The sequence below is a fragment of the Lissotriton helveticus genome, chromosome 7 (assembly GCF_964261635.1).
Source record: "Lissotriton helveticus chromosome 7, aLisHel1.1, whole genome shotgun sequence".
NCBI classification, from domain to species: domain Eukaryota; kingdom Metazoa; phylum Chordata; class Amphibia; order Caudata; family Salamandridae; genus Lissotriton; species Lissotriton helveticus.
The window spans coordinates 742,406,653-742,428,811 of NC_136068.1; the positions used below are offsets into that span (position 1 = coordinate 742,406,653).

At 42.4% G+C, this 22,159-nt stretch overlaps 1 protein-coding gene across 1 annotated transcript in view; it reads right to left on the reverse strand.

The window, feature by feature from the left end:
- Positions 1–22,159, reverse strand: part of LOC144769080 (E3 ubiquitin-protein ligase RNF14-like) — a 176,611-nt gene that overhangs the window by 135,639 nt on the left and 18,813 nt on the right. Inside the window, exon 2 of the mRNA XM_078653079.1 lies at positions 9,457–9,614. Coding sequence (XP_078509205.1) covers positions 9,457–9,610 — 154 coding nt within the window. The 5' untranslated portion in view covers positions 9,611–9,614. The remainder of the gene's footprint in view (positions 1–9,456; positions 9,615–22,159) is intronic.

Here is a 22,159-nt window from a genome sequence, read left to right on the forward strand (position 1 = left end):
ATGACTCTCGTATCTCAAGATGTTGTTCCTATCTGTAGGTTTTCTGAACATGTTTGTTATGAATCCGGCGGGTTTGTTTGTGTATTCTACATCTAGAAAATGGATAGTTTCTTCCTGAATTTCCCACGTAAATTGTATCCTGTCACCCACCTGATTTAATTGGGTTATTTCATTATGCAATGATTCTTTAGATCCTTTCCAGATTACAAAAATGTCGTCTAGGAAACGAACATATAACTCAATGTTGGATTTCCAAGTTTCTTTCTGCAGTATGTTGGTCTCCTCAAATACGCTCATGTAAATATTAGCATAAGCTGGAGCTGCGCAGTTTCCCATTGAGGTCCCACTCTTCTGTAGAAACCACGTGTTGTTGTATGTGAAGTAGCTGTGCATTAATGTAAATTCTAATAGTTCCATTAAAAATATTGTATGTTTTGACCGTATTCACTGGATAGTAGCACCTTTTCCACTGCTTCCAATCCCTGTTTTTGTGGTATAGAGGTATATAATGCCTTTACATCAATGGTTGCCATAATGATGTTCTGACTGTTCTCTACTCGTATGGTGGATAATTTATTGAGGAAGTCTGTGGTGTCTTTTATATAGGATTTCATGGCTTTGACACTTGATTGTAAGTACTTATCCAGGAATTTTCCAACTGGCTCATGTATGCTTCTTCTGGTTGACACAATGGGTCGACATGGGGGTGTGTGTACATTTTTATGTACTTTGGGTACCATGTAGAAACTTGGACTTACTGGATTTTCTTGGGTTAAGTACTGTTTGACTCTTGTTTGTATTGTTCCGCTTTCTGTGGCTTTCTCTAGTATGATCTGTAACATATTTTTTATATCTTGAGTTGGATTGGAGTCTAATTGCATGTAGATGTTCTCATCCTTCAGATGATCTTCTACTTGAGATTCATAACACGTTTGATCCAATATGACAAGAGCTCCTCCTCTGTCTGCATTTTGACATATCAATTCCTTATTGTTGCAGATACTGTTTATTATTCCATATTCCTTCTTGGTCATGTTGAGATGTTTGCTTTTTTTTGTGTGTTTAGCTTGTGGATGTCTTGTTTGCATAGTTTCTCAACCAGATCTATGGTCTTGTGGCTTATCGGAGCCATGTAAGTGAACGTAATCGAGGTTGAATTAAAAAACAACCCAGGGGGTATATACCGATAGGGATGCATATTTATGACATTAGCAGCAAGACAACAATGAGGATGTTGAATTAAACATATAGACTCTTAAGGTAAACACAGTTGAAGAAATAAAGTACCGCACATGCAAGCGCAGGGGTGCCCAATGGGAGGGTGCAGGCAATTCTACAATTATATCTGAACAAACGTCATTTATTTCACAGATTTTCCCCAGATGAAGGCATACAGATGCCGAAATGCATTGGGAACTAAAATGAAATGAAAAGGATATAATGGAAAAATGCGATTGAAAAGAATGCATTAATGGCATGTTTGAAAGAAAATTAACTAATGTGAAATGAAACATTGGTGAAAAACAATAAAGCTATATTTGGAAATTTAAACGAAGGAGTAAAAAATTCATGCTTTTGAAACATATGGTTGAAATTAAGCTGGATACACAGCAAACTACCTAGTGCCCTGGGAGACAGTTCAAAAGTCCTTTTGAACTGCAACTCATGACTTCAAAAGGTTCTTCCCCTTCGCAGGGAGAATCTCCTCTGGTTGATAAATCTGAGAAGAATGATGTCCTCTCGAAGGGTCTTTGCTCAGAGCCTGTATATTTTTTTGGCCCACTCTCTTTCCTGGGCTGGACATAGCTGGTCTTAAGGATAAGATCATAAATCAAGCCTGGCTTGGTTTAATTGCTATATGATTTTGTTGCATTACAGGAAACCTAGGCTTCTACTCCTATTTCGTGCACTGGTTTTGCCTGATATTCTTGTCCTGCAACACCTTCTGTTCGGGACACAGCTAAGGGCGGTCTCTCTATTTGGGTCCATTTAAATCTTATTGTAGAGGTTTTGGTCTTGGACACTTGGAGTCCTGTCTTTCAAGCGGTCCACATTAAAGTTATTTTTTATGTCTATTTGGTAAATTTTTCTAATAATAACTTTACAAATTCTGTATGCACTTATTTTACATACTTGTTTTCTGTGTTAAACCTTTTAAAGCCAAAAGGGGTGGGGTGGGGTGGGGTGGGGATTTGTTCTCAACCGAATTACCTACTCTGTGGGTATTTTAATGCTAAACTAGCCGCTAATCATGAGGAGCAAGAGATTGTGGACCAAGTTGTTTATTATGGTCTGCCTGACTTTAGAGGGAAGGAGTTAGGCTCTTACCTTGCTGCATTTGATCTCGTTGATATAGTTTGTATGTTTAAAGTGATGGACCGCCTCTGGCCTGTCTCGGAGGGTGGGGACTGGCTTCAGTTATTGATTATATATTTGCAACTATGGCTTTTTCATCGTGGTTCTCAAAGGGCTAAATTAAAGAGACAAAGTAGGGGGTTCAAAATGCACTAATCGTTGTAGGGCATTTCTCGGCGCTCAAAACTAAAACTCCAGCTGCCTCTATAGCGATCAGCCAGCATTATAATGATGGCCTCAGACTAGTTTGGTTATTAAACGAACCCACAACCACACTTGGTTTGCTTCTAGGGAATCATCAGATGACATTTTGTTGCCTGGCAGAAGAGAGTGGTGATGTTCTGTTAGCCCATTATGAACATCTATGTTCAAATATTAGGAAACATTTACTGAAGCCAAGCTGGCGTGTTCAAGTGTATCCAAGGGGTTTGACAAGCATTGCTCTGCGGCTAACAGCCAGTTGAGAAAGGCGACATCTACTGCCCCAAAAGATCTTCAAGAGATATGGGCAGCTAAGAAGCACTATAAAAGTATCTTGAACCATAAGAAGGAGGTCTTGTGCGGAGAACATGGTGGCTGCTAGCAGAGCTGCCGCTTGCGTCCGGAGCACCCGCGTCCCATGATTTTTGTGTGTCTCTGTAAGGTGCGAGCTAGCCCATTACTCCAGGTGAGACCTGCTATTGCTCCTTTTACTAAGGGAAGAAAAAAAGGCAAAAAGCATGGGGGCTGACCCTGGGGCCAGCTAAACCAAAATCGGGGGGAGGGGGGGGATACCAAACAGTGCCTCGAGGAGACTGACAGGGGGAGCAGTGGCAAGAGTCAGGGAATCGGGGGTTCCCTCAGCATTGGAGAGAAAGGTGGATCTCCTAAATACAAGAACCGAGACTTGGGAAACTACGATTGGAGAGTTATAAGATCCTCTTGGGGCTGCATAAGCCGATATTCAGACCCTCAAGAGGGAGGAGGTGGCCCTTCGTGATACGTTAAAGATGTTGGAGGACAACTCTCGAATGAGCAATCTGCGTATTCTGAATGTCCCGGAGGGGAGTGAAGGGGCTGACCTCAAGTCTTACATGGTCGCACTGCTGAAAGAATCTTTGCAGCTTGGAGAATCAAAGGAGGTTTTGACTAGAAACATCCAGAGAATCCATAGGGACCCTTCCTGCAGAAATCCCAACAGAATAAAGCCTAAGAAAATCCTCATGAACTTTCACACATATTCCCTAAAGGAGAAGATCCTCAAAATGGCCTTAAAGGCGAAATTATTGAAGGCTAGGGACTTCTCTTTTGAAATCCGCTCGGACCTCGTCAGAGTTATCCTCGTTAGACAATGGGAATTGGGCAGGAAGCTGGGGGACTTTAAAAAACTTGGCGCCATGGCTAAGCTTAAATTTCTGGCAGCTCTGAAAATTATGCACCAGAACAAAATGTATAATATTAGATCAGTGCAGGCGGCAGACGAGCTGCTTGAAACCATGGGGAAAGGGGGATCCTTAACGGGTGTATCCATACCCGGGGTCTGGCACCAGCTTGGACTTATGTGCTGCTCAGGACAGTCCACGTTAGTGGATCTCTAAATTCTCCTCCCTCTCTCCGCTCAGACATATGACATGATTGAGATAACTATATAGTCACTTATTTTTGGGTTTCTTTTTTTTAGTCTGGCTAAAACTTCTTTTCTCTTTTTCTAATTTACACACAAAGGGACGGGGTGAGTTGCTCCGGGAGGCGCATCTGGACTACATCTGTCCATGTAAATGGGGGGGGTTCTCCTGGGAGGGGATGGTTGGGAAGAGGGGGGTGGGTTTGGGGGGGGAGCACAAGTGGCATAAAACAAAAAATATCCTCATTCACCTTAGTGTCCATTCAATCGGCCGCGGCTAGGTCACGATTGGGCTGGTGCTGGATCCTTCTGTGTTTTAACCGTGTCAGGGATCTTGGGCTTAAACCCCCATGAAAATAATTCAGTTTCTGTCCTGAAATGTTAATGGCTTGCGCATGAAGTCCAGAAGGGCAAACATTTAGCAATACCTAAAAGACTCTCCCGCGCAGGTCATCATCCTCCAAGAAACTCAACTTCTTAAGGAAGAGGTCACCGAGATACTCAAAAATCTAAAATGGATGGACTTTTTCATCTGCTCAAATCAGACTGCCAATATAAGGGGCACTGCTATACTGTTTAAAAAACAAGCTAATGCTTGTGTCTTAGACTTTCTGGCTGTCCCATGCGGTAGGTGGGTAATTCTGAAGGTGATTATCATGGGCTTTCTGCTCACCTTGGTCAGCTATTACGGCCCAAACCAAGATGATCCTTCCTCTTTTAAAAACAATTTTTTTGCATCTCCTAGACTACCCATGCCCGGTTATTATGGCTGGGGACCTCAATATTGTCCTGAATCCTAAACTGGACAAGTCGGCAAGTAGCAGAGCTAGGGTTCCTTCTAGGTCCCGGATGTACCTACAGTCTATGATGGCGCAAACCGGCCTCTGCAGTATCTGGAGAGATAGATCCGGCCATCTGTTAGGAGTCTCATACGCAATGGTAAACATGGCCATAAGTTGAGAATTGACTATATTCTGGTCAGCCAATGTCTGAGGGCAAGGTCAAGGACATTGGATACCTGACTCCTTATCTGACTGATCATTCAGGGGTATCAATGGACTTGGATCTGGTGCAGGCTCAGTACCCCAGAGTATGGACTTTCTATGGATCTTTACTTCTTGAGCCAGATGAGATGATCTACTTATCCCCTAAGATTGAATGGTTTCTGAAGGTCAATCTAGGCTCTGCCACAACTGCGGTCGTTTGGGACTCCCTAAAGGCTTTTTTCTAAAGGGCCTCATCACGAGTAGGGTGAGTTTTAGGACAAGACAATACAGCGGGAGGTGGCACTTAAGGAGGCGGATATGAAGGCAGCAGAGTTGGACCTGAATAATTAACTGCAAGAGGGAAAGCTGATGTTCCGAGAATAGCGAATCTGTTTGTTCCTGCGTTACTCTACACATATGATGCAGTTCTCTTGGCCCAGACCACAAAAGCTTTGCACTTTCTGGTGGAGTCATTTGTGTCTTTTATGAGTAGGCTTGATTTAATCACTTGTTATGAGAAGTTTCATATTATGGCTATTAAGCATTCTTTGTGATTGCTGATGCTTCTGTTCTTGTGTTTTGACCCCTCTGCTTTCTTCCTTTCTTGATCTTTAATTTTCCAGTTACACTTTCCAATCCTTTTTTGACCGGTGGTACAACCAGTCTATCATCTGCTTCACCACGTTTCACTGTACCTCACTTTTTTACATATGAGACTTTTCTCGTTTCTCACTTACATCAAGTTTCTGATTTCGCACTTTCCTGCACCTCTTTTCTTAATGTCTTACAATTTACTTCTTTCTACTTTTAAGCGAAGGTTCAACACATCTGCACCCGTGTTTGATGTGCCTCAGTCATAGTGAATAGCCATTTACATTGTTTTAGCTCCTTTTCGTTCTTCATTCTCTGGATCCTTTTTTTATTTTTTCTACGGTTGTATTCTCACCTGTCACATTTCCCATTCTGACTTGCCCTACTTTTTCACCTTGAATAGACTGTTTATCTTGTTTACATTTACTCTGGCATTTTGTTTCAGTTTTACAATTGTTTATTTACAGACTGTTTTGTATCATCCTTGATATGCATGCATGTTCTTTGTTGCACCCTCCTCATACATACACATTTTTCTAAATGTTTCCAGATTTCGTGGGTTGATCTCACATCTGATGTTTTTTTATGCTTATTACTTGTTTGTGTTTCTCCTATCTATTCTTTCATTTACAAAACTTTATCACCTTTGAAGTTCATTCGACGATATTTTTATACACTTTCACCACAGTCTCTTTTCTATGTTTGTTTCACGCACGCTGATAACGCCGTCTTGGTTTCTGGCGCCGTCAGTACGATACACCCGCGTTTGTGGTTTACCTGGGTGCACGCTTTTGTCATTCAATGCGGTAAGCAGATATCTATCCGCTTCACCTCGCCACTGTATTTTCATGGAATTAGCAGCATGCTATCCAAACCTGTTCTTTTTCGCTGGGCACTTGATTTGCCTTACTTAGTTTATTTCACTTTATTGTTTAACAATTGGGCCATTTTAACGCCGTGGACGCTTTGTATCACGCTGACTTCCTTTTCGTGACACATGATTAATTCCGCTTTCCTGGTATTTCACTAACCTCTTTCCTTGAACATGCACTGATATAGGATTTTCCTATGCCTCAAGTCGTGTGCTGGTCTCTTTTGGGTTTCTTCTTTTATCTTTCACAATAGCACAGGTTCCTCTGTCTACTACTGAATTTACGTCACTTTTACACCAACATAGGCAGCAGCATGTTTAACTTGAAATAGTACTGTTTGTTTTTTGTTTTTTTTCTATTTATTTTTTATTTTTAAGTACACTTTAGTACCATTTCAATAGCGTATTATGAAAATTTTTGCTCCCACCTCGCGCTAACTCTTCTGTATTCTTTGATTTCCTTTTAAACATTACCCCTGATGAAGAGCACTGCTCAAAATGCATAGGGGCTGCATTTATGAATGACGTGTACAAATATACCTTGCTTAAAACGCATCAATGTTGCAATTTGTTTGAAATCATTCAGCATATAAAATAATATTCCGAAGATTGGTTCAAAATAAACCATTTTCTTTGAAGAACATTTAAGACTACTTTTGAACTTCACTGTTTAAACGCGTATCCACGCGTCAGGAGGATTCGAGATTTCTATCTTACACTGCGTAAGATTTTCTTGTTTGAAGTTTCATATTATGGCATGTGGTCCAGGTAAGAAAGGGGGTCCCCTTCTTACAAATTAGTAGTCCGTCGTGCATAGTGTGAGTAGTTTTTGTTACCTTGGAGTCATTTTTGATTTGTCAGGTTCCTAGCAGCCGCAAGTCTCCCTCGCGTGTCTGAAACTGAGCAAGTCGACCAATGCTCTTTTTAATCTCACTCAGACTATAGGTACACACTCTCTCCGAACCTAAAAATATATAACGTGCAGTGTGTTCCTGAGGCTTTGTACGGTTCAGGGGTCCAGGGTTATCACACTCTTTCTACCCTACAGTTAGGGGGAAATTGTATTTGCAGGCGAGTGCTTCATCTCCCTCCTACAAGCTCCTAATTTATTATCCATCCGGACCTAAACTTACAATTTATTTCAGAGAAAATTAGGCTGCTCCACATTTACTTTAGGTTAATGTTTGAACTTATGTTTAGGCCAGCCTAAGTAGGGATGTCATTCTAGAGTGTCTCACATTAGACAGGGGCCTTTTTATACCTTGGTTGAGATATGTCTCTGAATCCTTTTGTGAACTAGATTTGTCTGACAAGTTTTACACACCCGACACTCTACTTAAATCTGATAAAATTATGGTTAAGTCTAGATTTTAAAAAATTCTGTTAGTCTAATAGATTGTGTTCAGAGTCTAATAAAAGCTTAGTTAAGGGTATCATTCTTTGTATATACCCCTGAGGTGCTGGTGATTTATTTATCCTTTATCCTCTGACAATGGGAGAGATAGCTACTTTTACATTTCAGGGCTGGCACAGTATGGCAACTTCTGAGTTTTTCGGAAGCCCCAAATCAACTAGATGTTTGTGTATGAGCCTGCCCTTGTGATGGGTTGTCTTCTCAAACCCTGTTGCATTTTATATTTTTTTGTAAATTTGTTGGATCCCTTTTCTTATTTTACCTCAAGCCAATTTTAAAGCACCTTGACATTCGGAAATATTGATACGGGTGACTTTATCTCCAGCTTTTAAATAGCCCTGATGTCTGTTTCCGAGTGTGTTGGATTTTTTAAAGTAAGAGGCGGCTAGATGCAGAAAATCAAAGGAGAACTGATTTAGTGGCCTTTTCTAAGCTTTTAGTGTATGGCATGAGCAGTTTTGGAACTTATATATTTTATGTAATTTTCATAAGCTATATTTTATCACTGTTTGCCCAGTGTAACTAAATGACTCTCTGGCAAGAATCATTGATTTTGCAGTATGCTCTTTCGTTCTGATTGTGAAAAACGAAAATGTGTAACCATTTAGATTAATTATGTGGACTGTTTTTAATTTGTGGTAGTGTATGCATTGTTTAAGTGTTTTTATTTACATTTTGTGGTGGATATTGTTACGTTGCGTTCGAAGTGATCGTGTTGTACTCTCTTTTATGATTTATTTCTAAAAAACTAATAAAGATTAATTGAACTGAATTGACAGGCGGTATATATATATACATTAGCTACCATAAAGCTCTTTCTGTTTCAGGTGTATTCCAAGCTATGTAAATGTCAGTATTTGGCTGGCTCAATTTTGGGCCCCATTATTGCTGTTTCATGATTTATATATTTTGAAAATGTATAACTATATGTAATCTGGAAGTGTATTGTGTCACTGCCTCACACAGGTTAAAAACATATATCTGTTGCTTGCCTCTATCTGAAAGACTCTCCTTTTACTTTAATGAAGGGCACTAATGGCCTCACATTGAGGATGCCCGGCTGTGCAATTGCTGTCCTCGTGTTTTCGGAATGGTGTCCTACATTTTATATTGCCACCAGTGAAGATTGCTTGGCACCAAGGTGTCCTTCACAACAACTGACAGCACTTGGCTTCTAAATGGCATTTTGACATAAGGATCATTTACATAGATAGGAAGGATGCATACACCTCACTAACTGTATGTAGGCACCAATACAGTGTCACAGTATCAAAGTACAGCACAGCTTTAACTTTCTTCTGGTTGATCATTAGTCACTGTAAGTCTATTTGCCCTGGTTTATGGGGCAAGCTGATCCTCATGCTCAACAAACCCCCTCACCTGGGCAAGAGCTGCTTCTGGGAGTGATGGCTGTACACAAGAGTTTCACCAGTAAGCCATGGGAGGGGTTGTATACATGGCTCAAGGCTAGCATTGTTTTTGTTTTTTGGCTCTGCTCATAGGGAAGAATATGATCAATGCGAGTGTAATATTTACGGTGTATAAATAAGATAAAGCAGAGTGCCAAAACTTTTAGTATTGTCCTGAGCACCTACAGCATAACTAGTCCAATTCTGAAAATAGAAAATTAACTCACCACTAACAAATATTCTGAAGTCCTTGGGCAACTCTATGCACACTTTTATCTGTCCGCTCTGGATATGCGGTGATCCCTGGAACTCATCATCTCCATAAATATGACTCAGGGCCAGCATCTCATCTTCCTGGGCATCCTTGTCTTCTGACGCCATTATCCTGCACATGATGAAGGGTGTGTACATCATTAAATTATGCAAAACATTTGGTATATATAATCACTATATCAACTTTAGAGGGTGTATTGACAATTATACACTTGACAAGTAATACCTTTTCTCCACAGAAACTACTGTTTCTTACTCATAATTAGGCTAGTCGTAGATCACGAAACAACAGTTTAATTTTTCAAAAAGTCAGACCAATCACTGCACATATGTAAACCACCAGTCAGAGGCATTCTTTAGTTTCAATATATAAATAAGAGAAAATCCTGTTCTCTGTCTTTGCTTTCGATTAACCCCTCCCACGCTCATGACGAGCTCAGCTCGTCATGAGTTACGACGCTCGTACGCTCATAACGAGCTGAGCTCGTCATGTAACGCGGCTTTTAAAAAAACGCAGCACACAGCGTGAAAAACGCTAGCGCGCATGCGTTTAATGTGATCAGGAACCCTTGACCGAGAGCTCTTGCTCTGCTAAAGCAACTTAGCCTTCACAAAAACACAGAATATATAAAAAACAGAGGTGAGAATGAAGAGGTAGAGGAACATTTGCTATTAGCTTTAAGGGCTGATTTGATGCATGTGATAACTTTCCTCTTTATTAGTATCATTAAAGTTAAAAGAATTTGTTAAAACAGTTTTGTTATTTTCCCTTATTCTTCCAGTCCCACAAGGGAGCAAATGCTGTCCTCTCACAGCTACATATAAACAGTGCATGATTGCTGTAGACAGTATTAAGCGAGGAGCATTCTGCCTCTCAAAGCATCCCAACCGGCCCACTCGAGGTCTGTCTCGTCTATTGAAGGCTGTGGTACATCAATGAGAAGACAATTCAGAGAAACTTTTCAAAACCATGTGCCTCCACCTTGAGGCATCACATTTCCATACAGCTAGTCTTGATACAATAAATGCACAAAAGGTATCAGATGTTCAAATCCTTGAGCTTCGTGCCACAGGAGGCATTCTTCAAATGCATCTATTGAAAGAGACAAATCAGGGAGACCTAGAATGTGACAAAGCTAGGTATCAAGAAAACCCTGTAGGAGAGCTAGTACTGAGTGAGAAGCAGGGGTTCTTGAAAGAGGGACAAGATGCAATGCTGCAGATAGGGAGAGGGGTGGAGATCCAGACTGTGGGTGAACAGCCAGAGAATGATTGACTGAGGTTACATTTTCTCTGTTGAAGGCTGGGGTTTCCAGGAGCAGTTTATCAGTGAGATCCCTTTCGATCTCCTGGCCAGGTAGTGAAGAAAGGAGCAGAACGGAGGAGTTTGTGAACTAAAGTCGGCAAGAAAAGAGATCAATATACCATCTATGGGAAGCCATCCTAGAAAAGTGAATTCCGAGTGATATGGTCAAACTGTTAGCTGCCCAAACTAATTAGGCTATTGCATTAAATGCTGCTTCAAGAAGGCAAGGTGGATATGGGCAATTCCTGCCAAAATTGAGTTAGCATAATTGAGTCTGTAGAGGACTAGGGTTCTAGCAGGGTTAGGGGTACTATTCCATACATTTCTTAGCCGGTGCTAAGTGTTTCACAAGAATGAAACTACAGAATATGGAGCTATCACTGATGGCTTATAGTCTGTTGGTAGCATCAAACCAGTTTTAGACAGGAGTGAACGAGCAAGGAGGGTCACATGAGAAGAAATCCAGTTTTGCAAGGATTATGTTTTAAGTGATGAGGAGTCACCCGTTTTGTATAATTACCAGAGTCTACACTAAGGGAGTGACACTGTCTCAAGAGGAAACCTTCTCCTATCATTAGTAATCAAGAGCCGATGAATGAGTCTTTCATAAGGTCACCATGCAGTTCGAAATACATATCTTTATATCAAAAAGTCAGCCAACTTATTCACATTTGTGGTCTGGATCCTCAACAACTCAGGTGGATGAGGGATCAGTAGGGTAGCAGATCTTACTATTTCAAAAGACTCTTTGGACAGTTTTAGGCAGCAAATGTAAATTTGAGGTAAATTTCTTATAGATTCCCCTTGCAAAAAACGTGTTTCTTGAATGGCTGTGAACAGGGTTGGCACTTTATGTTGTGTGTTGTTGTATTATTTTCTTCATTGAGCTCTCTGGAATAACAGTGTGCTGATCTTTTGTTCTTCAGTATTTTTCCTCTGAAGGGGTGAACAAAGTTATGGTTTCAGACATAGTATCATTACAAGTAGCAGTGAGGTTGTACACCTCTTGATCAATAAAAAGAGAGGGAGAATAGAAGAGGTGCATTAGGTAACATTGGTAAGATTTAGGCTTTTGCATCACAACCAGTTGGTCTTCCTTAAGGGCTACCCATTGGTTGAGGATTAGAAGGACATGGAGCATGGAATTTGGCAACTGGAATGTGGTCATTCACAGACGGTATTTTGTTTGGGAATAGTGAAAGATAGGGCAAGCCTTTAATGTGCTTGGGATTTAAGTAACATTGAATATGCTCATTTTATCAAATGAAAGAGAATATATATAGGTAGAAGGATCATTCGGATTTTCACAATACAGATGGAAATAATCCACAAATATATTGTTCTTGGAGTGAGGACGAGGAGTGGAGATATATCTTATTCATTGTTCAATGGATATGATAGCTATGTATGTGATATACTGCTGATTCAGGTGGAAGATAGAACCATAGCCTTGAGTTTCACAACCAAGCCAAAGGAGATCAGGATTAAGGGCAATAATCATGTCAGCAGTATTATCTGAGGTTTATCTGCATTTGTAAAGTAAGCAAAACAGAGAAGAAGTAGTTACCGTATTGGTGGGGAAAGTAGGGAAATTATGTTTGTGGATAATGGAAGGCATATGCCCTAGAATACAGGGGTCAACAGTATTAGGGGGAATTGTATATTAATTATCTAGCAGATCGGCTGTGTACTCTGGAGGAGGAGGGAATGGGTCTGCTGCGACTGGGGCATTTGTTGCTACTTTACTGCTTAAAGAAAACAGAGATGATTTGACGTTGCTCCTTTTTAGGTTTCGTCTGGCGTCCACTGCGCAGCAGTGTTCGCTCAGGCGAAATCTTTTGTTAAGCAGTACGGGGCTTTGTCCCGCCTGTCTCTTCCATTGGCTAGCTCCATAAATGGAGGCTAGCCATTGGAAGAGAGATGCGTCAGTCATTGTGGGAGCAGATTCGTGGGCGTACCGGTGATTTTTTCGCTCTCCGCCTCTTTTCGTACGTCATGCGGCGGTGTGCGGTTGTTTGTTTGTTTTTTGTCTCTGCATGTTTTTGTCATTTCCAACGTGTGCTTTGCAGGGGTGGTCTGCGCGATTTCACTTTCCTTGATTTGCTAGCAGGTAAGCGGCATTTTTTACTACTTTTTTAATGTATTGGCTTTGTATGTCTATCTTGTTTCCTGTCGTCTCCGTGTACCGTCCTCTGGGTGAACCGTCGTCTCTGTGTATCGTCGTCCGTGGCTTGTTTTTGTCATCTGGGTGTCCCGTGGTGTGCTTTCAGGAGTGGTGGGGGAAGGGGATATATTTCACCCAAAATTGGAGTTGGGCACCTGAGATGTTAGTTTATATTTGAAGATTATATTCTGCCCCATTCTACCCAGATTAGTTTTAGCCCTTGGGGCACATGCTGCGATCCGGTATCGAGATGCCGCTCCTGTACCCAGCAATGTTGAAAGGCGGCGAAATGGCGGTTTTCTCAATTCACCTTCAATTTAAATTAGCTGGCGGCTGCCATCTGGTCTCGGGCACCCATTGTGGGCCCATGTTAATGGCGGTCGCCGATACTGTCAGTAATTTAGGTTTCTAAGGAAAAAGTGGATTTCGATAATATTCGCATGATTTCCTCCTTTTTTGATGAAGCACCAGCGCGGTATTTGGGATATTAATGGGTATCGCCTAGGGCACCCCGGGAGTTGCGCTGAGCAGGGAAGTACTTTGCTTTTCTTCGTTCTGCGCCGACCTTTGTGCTCTTGCTACACAGAATTTCACAGATCCGATGCCCAAGCCTGGATCTGGCCCCTAGTGCCTATTTGTTCTTCTAGCCAACACTGTTAGTCGCTCGTTATAGTTGGATCTCTTCATCAGGAGTGTAAGTTATTGACACAATCTGGGCGCGCAAGCAGCTGTAACGACGGCGACATCTTGACACAGCTTTTGCTGAGAAATTGTTGGCCTACTAATGATTCCTGGACACTTTATGTGAAACGTGCTGAGTTTAATATTCGATGGCTTACTTGTAGTTTTTTTTTTTTAACCGTATAATCTTTGGTAGAAAAGAAAAATGTAAATTGTTGCCCTTTCTCGTGTTCCCTGTGGAGGTGTAAAAAGTATTCTGTGGTAAGGATAGGCTCTCGGAAATCGTTTGTGGTTCTCCTTTTTTGGGTTGTTTTTTTTTGTTTGAGGAAGCGTTGGCCTGGAGATCCTAAGTTGGTAGGCAACAAATGGCGCACGTGGGTCAAACTCGTATTTTTCATTAAGCACATCCGAATTCTTTCATGGCTTGCTATTATGCTTACTTTTCACGTAACTGTTGTTTTAACCCGTTTTTGATGTCAGCGGAGGCCTTTATGTTCTGCTGAGAACAACACTTTTTCTTACTGATGCTACCTTAATACAACCAGCTTTCTTCTGGAATCTGCTCACCTGCCCGTCTTTAGAAAGGAGTTACATAATCCATTTTATGAACACCGGCCCTGCAGTTTCTATCTCACTATGACCGACACAAATCGTTTCATATATGCTTTACAATCTAGATCAATCCTACTCCTTTCTGCGTCAGTTGCATTATTAACTTTCTTCGTTGCTCTTGCATATATTTCCTTTACTTGCCATGTGTTTTAAAAGACGGTATAGAGTGACAGATATGTTTTTTTTTAAAATGTATTTATTTATTTTTTAGCGAATGGGCATACCTACGCTTTCAGACTCTTGTGGGTTTTTTGTGCAATATTTTTCTATCATCTGGCTGAGAGATATGAGCAAATCACTGGGTATCGGCTACCCAGTCCAGTGATTACACCAATGCACCGACAAAGGAGTTGGTCTGGTAGGGTACCCAGACCAGGACGAATGCAGTTTCCTCTGGGGGGATAGTTTGATGGAGCGGCTCTACAAAGTATTGCAAGCGCTTTCTGGTGATATGGGGATTCAAAAAAGAAAGTTTTTTCTATCATCTTGCAAACTACATTTGCACAGGAGATGCAAAATGGATTGCTGTACATCTTAGCCAGCATCGCTATTAATTTTGTCATTTTTTTTTTGCTCACGGGAAATATTCCTAATTAACATTTCTGCATGGCCTCACCCTGGGCACCTGTGATAAACTGCTTCTCCACTTAAACAGTTAACCTCCAAAATTCCTTCACTTGCAGGCACTTTTACATCCCTATGTAAAAAGTTCGCCAGATCATGCCGATTCTGCAGCTTGCTGCTAATTTATCTTTTTAGATCCATACCAGCTTCTTGGGTACCTCCTCTCCTTAGTTTGTAATGTTATGTTCTGTGGAGCTTCTGGGAATATACTCCAGATACTTCTGACTGTACGTGCAATTTTTGGGTATATTGTAAAAAACAAAAATGACCTACGCTGACCGTAAATGTATGGGCATGCATAAATGGATTCTCTACTATGTGGCACTCTACCTACCGCCTGTCATCTCAAGAAGGAAATATCTTTCCTCCGTGTTTGGAATGGATGAATGGCCCAGAACGGTACTTTGCAAACTGATCACTTTCATAATCTAATACAAGCCTGTGCCATCCTCACAATCGGCCAGGCAAATATGGAAGGTTTATTTTGCACTAGAAGGTAAATGTCTGACTTGGTGTGTAGTTTATACATGTTACAGCCAACAGGGGCTTCCTTCATCAACCAACCTGAACTGTGTGTTGCAGCAGAGTTGTTGCATAATATAAAAAAACAGGAAACGGGTTGGGCAGCCCCAATCCTTCTTTTAACGATGGGATGCGCTTTCCTACCCATACCAATTCACCTTGAAGGCAATCTAGTTTATAAAACGTGCTCAGTAGCATCAGGCACATGCTATTTTGCAGCACATTCAGACACAATGGCAGAAGTTCAATTTTCACCCCCAATATGCAGCCCATAACGGTTAGGGGTCTGTGTAGATGTCTGTCTAGTGTTGCAGTCCTTAAACCACTTTACCTATATTACTGATATGTTCGTCTTTTGGCTCCTGAGAGACCTATATTTCCACTAGGACTGGATGAAGTTCAACCACGCGGAACTCTGCAAAGTGACAAAAAAAAAACCTCTGCCGCATTACATGGAGTTCTGCAAGCAGTGGCGTGTGTTCCATCTTGCTAGTTGCTAGCTCCAGGTGTTTAACGCACACTGTAAAATCCGCACAGGCAGCAACACGTGCAGCGCGAGAGTGTGCTGCTTCTTTCTGCCAGTCGAGTAGATGTTCTACTCAAGCGGCAGCCTCCACAACCCGAACAGAAAGTTTCTCAGCGGTAGCAACCAGCCGTGACAGCCCGCGTTGAAGACTCGCTGGGAGGTGGTCTGGGGTAAAAAAAATCCTTGCTCTTCAACTTACCGCTAACAGAGTAGAGTTTCACGCCCAGACCCAATTTCCACTCTGTTCCCACTCCAAACCTAGGTTGCGGAGCGAAGTGCCAGTTCATTTTTAGGTCGAGGCTACGGTCGCACTGCGAAGCAGTGGGCGGAGCCGAAGATTTTATGACTTCTACAGTGGGGCTTTAACCCGCCTCTCTCTTCCATTAGCTAGCTTCGTAAATGGAGGCTAGCCATTGGAAGAGATGTGCGTCACTCGATTCAGACCCCGGCTTGAGCAGATTCGTGGGCGTTTCTTTCTTTTTTTAAGCCCCGCCCCTTTTCTTATTCAGAGGTGGGCCATTGTGGGCGTTTCCTTTTTTTTTTTTTACAGGGCTGTTTTTTCGCCATTGGTAACGTCTCTGTTGCCGGGATGGGCGTAGCGATTTCTGTTGCCGCTCCCGGTCCCCTCTGAAGACCCCCGCGTTCTGGTCCCGCTCTCCCCCGCAGCCCTGCAACCCCCCGCAGCTCGCTCCCGGAGTCCCCCAAGGGCTTGGGCCCGCTCCCCGGTGAAGAGTCGGAAGTGTGTGCCAGCTCGGTCCCGGTCCCCTCTGAACCCAGCGGCCGCTCGAGCCCAGTCCCCACCGAAGGCTCCTGCAGTGGCACCCAAGTCCCCGCCGCCGGCCCGCAAGGCCCCCGCAGCCCGCGCCCAGAATCCTGCAGCTGCCTCACCTGCCCAGCCTCGTAAAGCACCAACCACCCGCTCTCTGTCACCACCCCACGCCCGGAAGGCGCCCGCCGCTCGCTCGCAGTCTCCTCCCTGTGCTCCCACGGGGGCGGCTCTGACAACGCTTGTTTTTTTTGTCCCTACACATGCATGGCGGAGTGCTTTCTCTTTCGCCAAGTGTTAAGGTAGTTTTCGTGTGTTGCGTTAGATTGCCTTGTGTCTTAGCCTGTTTGGAATTGTCTTGCTTTTTGTGCTGAAATGTGAGGCATATATTACTTTGGTTTATTTTCTGTTTGTTTCCCTTTTGGTGCCCTGCTTTGTCGTGTGTTGTCTTAGTTTGCCATGTGTTGCTTTGTTTAAAGTCTTGTCGTAGGTTCTCTTGTGTTGTTTTACTGACCCCATTAGTTGTCTGTGTTTGCCGTGTCGCTTTATTCAAGGCCTGCAATGCCTTAGGTTGCCCTGTGTTCCCTTAGCTTGACTTGTTGCTCTACTTTTCTATGTGATGTCTTTCATCGCTCAGTTCTTTCTGTGCCATATGCGAGAGATTAAGCTATTGACATTGTAAATGACAATGCCATTTATTTATCTGTTTTCAAAACCAACACATAAATAAAAAAATTGTCATTTACAATGCCAATAGCTCTAACATTGGCAAAGGCGAGACCGTTGCATTGTAAATGCTTGTTAGTTCAGTCTCAGATGTAATGGGAAATAAGTGATGTGGCTCATCAGTTTGAGCAACTTAGAGAAACAAGCTTGGGGTTTTCTGGCACAAGATAATTTGGCTGAAAAAAGATAAAGTGCCGTAGAAGACCCTACACCTAGTTTTTTAGGGAGCATAAAGTCCTGAGAAGGTACCAGATTATAGTATAGGCACAAGCAAAACATAATGGCTGCCTAATGGCATTCATCAAAAACATGCAATCAGACAGCTTTTTCTTGCAAGCTTTTTCTTGGACATGTAAGTCCATCAGTATCTTCATGAACGTGCTGTATCTTAAAAACTAGCACCAATTTCCTCTCATGACAGCGTGGGGAGGTCACCTCCAGTTGACAAGTGCGACCATTTTCTCAAATCAATCCTCTGGCAGGTGTTAATGTGAGCAGTCCCATAAGAAGCTCTGTCTGTAGACCTTGCACTGCGTTTCAGAAGAAAAGGTGAAGAGGAGTTGGCCTAACGGCTAGGGCGGCCGACGTCGGATCTGGGGAACCAGGTTTGAGTAGCGGCAATGACGCTGAACATCCTGTGATTCTGGGCAAATCACTTAATCTCCCCGTGCCTAACAAAAATGAATATTGTCCTCATGTACTGCTACTGGTGCTATGTAAAGCGCTTTGATACCCGATACTTTCAGGTCAAGTTCGTGCTATATAAAACTCTGTAAAAAAAAAAAACTCTGGGAACTGGTAAATATAGTTTACAATGATGTTGATACACTGTATGCCATTACAAAGATGACATTACAATGACTGCGTTGCTACATTGCATACCATTACACAGAAGTCGTTACAACGACTTGCTGTAGGGGGCAGAAATCCAACACCCTTCCCTACTGTTTCACAGACTGGAGTTGGAATAGGAAATGACACTATTCCAAAATCCAGGACCCCTCTACAGCAAGACGATGTAATGATTTGCGTTGTAATGGTACGTGGCGTAACGATGTGGTCGTTGTAATGACTGTGTTGTAACATGGCCTGTTCTGGGAACTAGGGTAACAGGCACTGAAACAGAAATCTTGAAGTTAACCATAACAATATTGAATAGGAGGCTGAGAGCTAAGGATGGTGGACTTTAAAGATCCCAGAAGACATTCATAGACTTTGAAACTAAACTATAATCTCTGCGATGAAGCTTGAGGTAATATTTGCACATGGAAAATTGGACCCAAATCGCTAACCTGTAGATTCTACACTACTCAGCCATGCATGATGGAGAGGTACTAAACATGAGGTAAAGTAGTTTCTGTGCAATGAGGTTCAATGCACAATACGATCTTCTTTATTGAAGGTTACTGATGTCTATACTCTCCCTAAAGGGAGCTTGGATGGAAATCTCATCAACAGGAAGCTGTACTTGAAAAATCTTAAAGAGCAAAATAATCCCTCCTTTAATGTACAAGCAGGAAAAGGAACGAATAATAAACTATTTGCTCTTCCTGACTATAATATGGGACTCAGCAATTCAGTGAGCTGTACAAATGAAGTTAGTGTTAGATGTTGGGTCTCTATTATGCAGATATCTACACCCTGCCCAAGTAGGAACCACAATCCTAGTCAGGGTAAGCTAAATACGCACTAAAAGTTAACCTGTGCTCACCCTCTGGTAGCTTGGCACAGAGCAGTCAGGTGTTTCTAAAGAGGCAATGTGACAACACTATAACAAGACTCCACACCAGATTAGAAAAATAGACAACAATTTTATGAATACAACTGGACCAAACGACAATCCAATAAGCAGAACCAGAGTTATACACTTTTAAAGAATAAATAAAAAACATTGTGCTTATAGTCATAAAGCGCCAACCGGGACATCTGGTCGCACTTGACCAGGAAAATCCAAACATTCAGGCCGACCGCGATGGAGCACAGGTCAGATACAGAAACCAGCCTTGGCCTGCTGACAACAGTACTTTTGGAGGGGGCTGAATTGGCTCGAGAGGAGCAGAGTGGCGATGCATCATCGTCGTCGATCCGTAGAAATCATACATGATGCTTTGTCATCGAGCCGCGCACTTGGGGAAAGTGGTGTTGTCGAGCAGCACTCAAGATGGCAATGCCTCATCATCGAGCCACATATGCTGCAAAACTGGGAAGCTTTAACGTCGAGCAGCCCAGCAGATAGGCAATGCGACAGCGTCTAGTGAAATGCACTGGTTCCGATCAACGCAATGGTGGAGATGCATTGGCGTCAAGAATTGCAGCACAGAAAACCTGGATTGATACAACTTGACAGGGCAGGGATTCACTGATGGCAAAGTCCAGGTGTTGTTGCAGGATTGCAGGAAGTGTTTGATGTCCCGGAGAGTTCAGAACATTGGGCAAGCCAATTTACCCTTGAAGTCACTCTGGGTTTAAGTGATATTGGTCCAGTCCTTTTCCTCAGCAGGGCAGAGGGTAGCAAACAGCAGGCCAGCATAGCAGAGCAGAAAAGCAGTTTTTCCAGGGCAGCAGTCATGCAGAATGGAAGTCCTTGTAGCAGCACAGCAGTCCTTCCTCCTGGCAGAGTTCTTCACCGGTCCAGTAGTATCTGGTTTGAAGGAGTCAAAGACCCAGTACTTATACCCAGTAGTGCCTTTGAAATGGGAGTGACTTCAAAGAAGGGTCTTTGAAGAGCACAGAGGTTCTTTCTTCCCAGCCCTGGCTCCAGACTGTTCGTAGGGGGTAATCAGCCTTTGTGTGGGGACAGGACATTGCCTATTCAGGTACAATTTTAAGTTCCTCCCTCCTTTACTGGCAAGGAAGAACCATCAGAATGCAGATGGACATCAGACACACCTATCCTTCCTGTTTTTGTGGCTGTCTAGAGGGAATGCACAAAGTAAAGCTGTCACCCACACCAGGCGTGTATTGAAGACAGGCTACAAGCCCACAGAGCAGTAAGAGCAGTAAGAGCAGAGCAATGTCCACTTTCTAAAAGTGACATTTCGAAATTAATAATGTTAAGTACAACTTTACCATTAGAGAGGATTTATCATTACCATTCCAAAGACATAAAACATGATAAAGCCAACCATTCTAATCAGGAATTACAACTTAAAAGTCTATTAAGGAATTCCCAATTTAAACATATGAGGGGAGTAGGCCTCACTGTAGTGAATTTGGGCGTTTGTCACTACCAGGACATGCAAAACTTAAAGGTCCTACCTTTTACCTACACAGCACCCTGCCCTATGGGCTACTTAGGTCCTACTGTAGGGGTGACTTATGTGTAATAAAAGGGGAGTTTCAGGCTTGGCAAAGGGTTTTGAATGCCAAATCGAAGTCGCAGTAAACTTCACACATCAGGCCCTGCATTAGCAGGCCTGTGACTAGTTTGAAAGTCCACTTGTATGGATGGCACAGTAAGTGCTGGAGGCGCATTGGTAGCATTGAATTACAGGCCCTGGTTATATGGTATACCACATTACAAGGGACTTATATTTAAATGAAATATGCTAGTTGTGTATACACCAGTGTTACCATTTTTAGGGAAAAAGAATAGGCGCTTTAGCACTGGTTAGCAGTGGTAAAGTGCTAAGAGTACTAGGACCAAGAAAAAGAATCAGCAAAAAGTGGAGGTAATCAGGCAAAAAGGCTTGGGGGAAGAGAAACCTAAGGATGGCAAGTCTAACAGTTAGCAATGCATATAGTCCTTAAAAGAAGTGGCATCCAGCTGACGCCCAGTAAGTGTGCAAGTTGAGTGTAAGGGCAAAGCACACATTTGTCCATACATTTTCACACAAGTGGGCGAGGCACTGCTATAAAAGATTAACAGAGCCAATACAAAGATCATTAGCAAATGGAATTGTGAGATGTAAACAACAGTCTGCCATTAAGGGAGTGGCATGGACTTTGATTTAGCAAAATACCAAAGGTAGGAAAAGTGACAATGAACATCTTGTGACTCATACCTCAGTGATATCACGTTTGACCTGTTATCAAGTTTAATTTGTAAAACAAAACAAAAGTGGGGGTTACCCAAAGTTTTCTCTCAAAGTCCACTGCATATATATTCTTGAATGGTGGGGTCACCAAACACCATGGCTGCTTTTACTTGATTCTGATTCCTGCCTTTCTTCAGCCACCCTAAACTTCCTGTCTCTTTTTCTTACTTTTGAAGGTTCTTTCTTATTCCTGGTGTTGTTCCTGTCTCACTTTTTCCCATATTTCCCTTCTTAATTCTTTATCTCTTTTCTGCCTTTCTCTCTCCAACTCTTGATCAAATTCAGATCATGAAAAAATAAGCCCCGTTCTCATAAATGAGTGCTGATACACAGCAGTTGCAACCACAAATAAACATTTAGCACTACTGCTGTCCCACCATTAACCTCTGAGCTGCCTCCTATTTACAGATGAGGTACTAGGGGAAGATCAAATTGTGGAAACTACTGAATGTTTACAGGGCTGAGAGTATTGTTTACTTTCTTTTCCCACCTCTACATTCAAAAGCTTGAGTTCAAAGACAATGCCAGGGTAGTCTCTACCACTGGCTACCTCCGGTGCGGTCCATGGGTAGCTTGGGGCTGTATTTAAAGTTTTCTTTACTTGCTGAAAGATGTGGTGACATTGATTGCAAAATAATATTTCCTTTTCAATAAAAATATTGAACACTGGAAGTATCAGACTTTACCTGATGC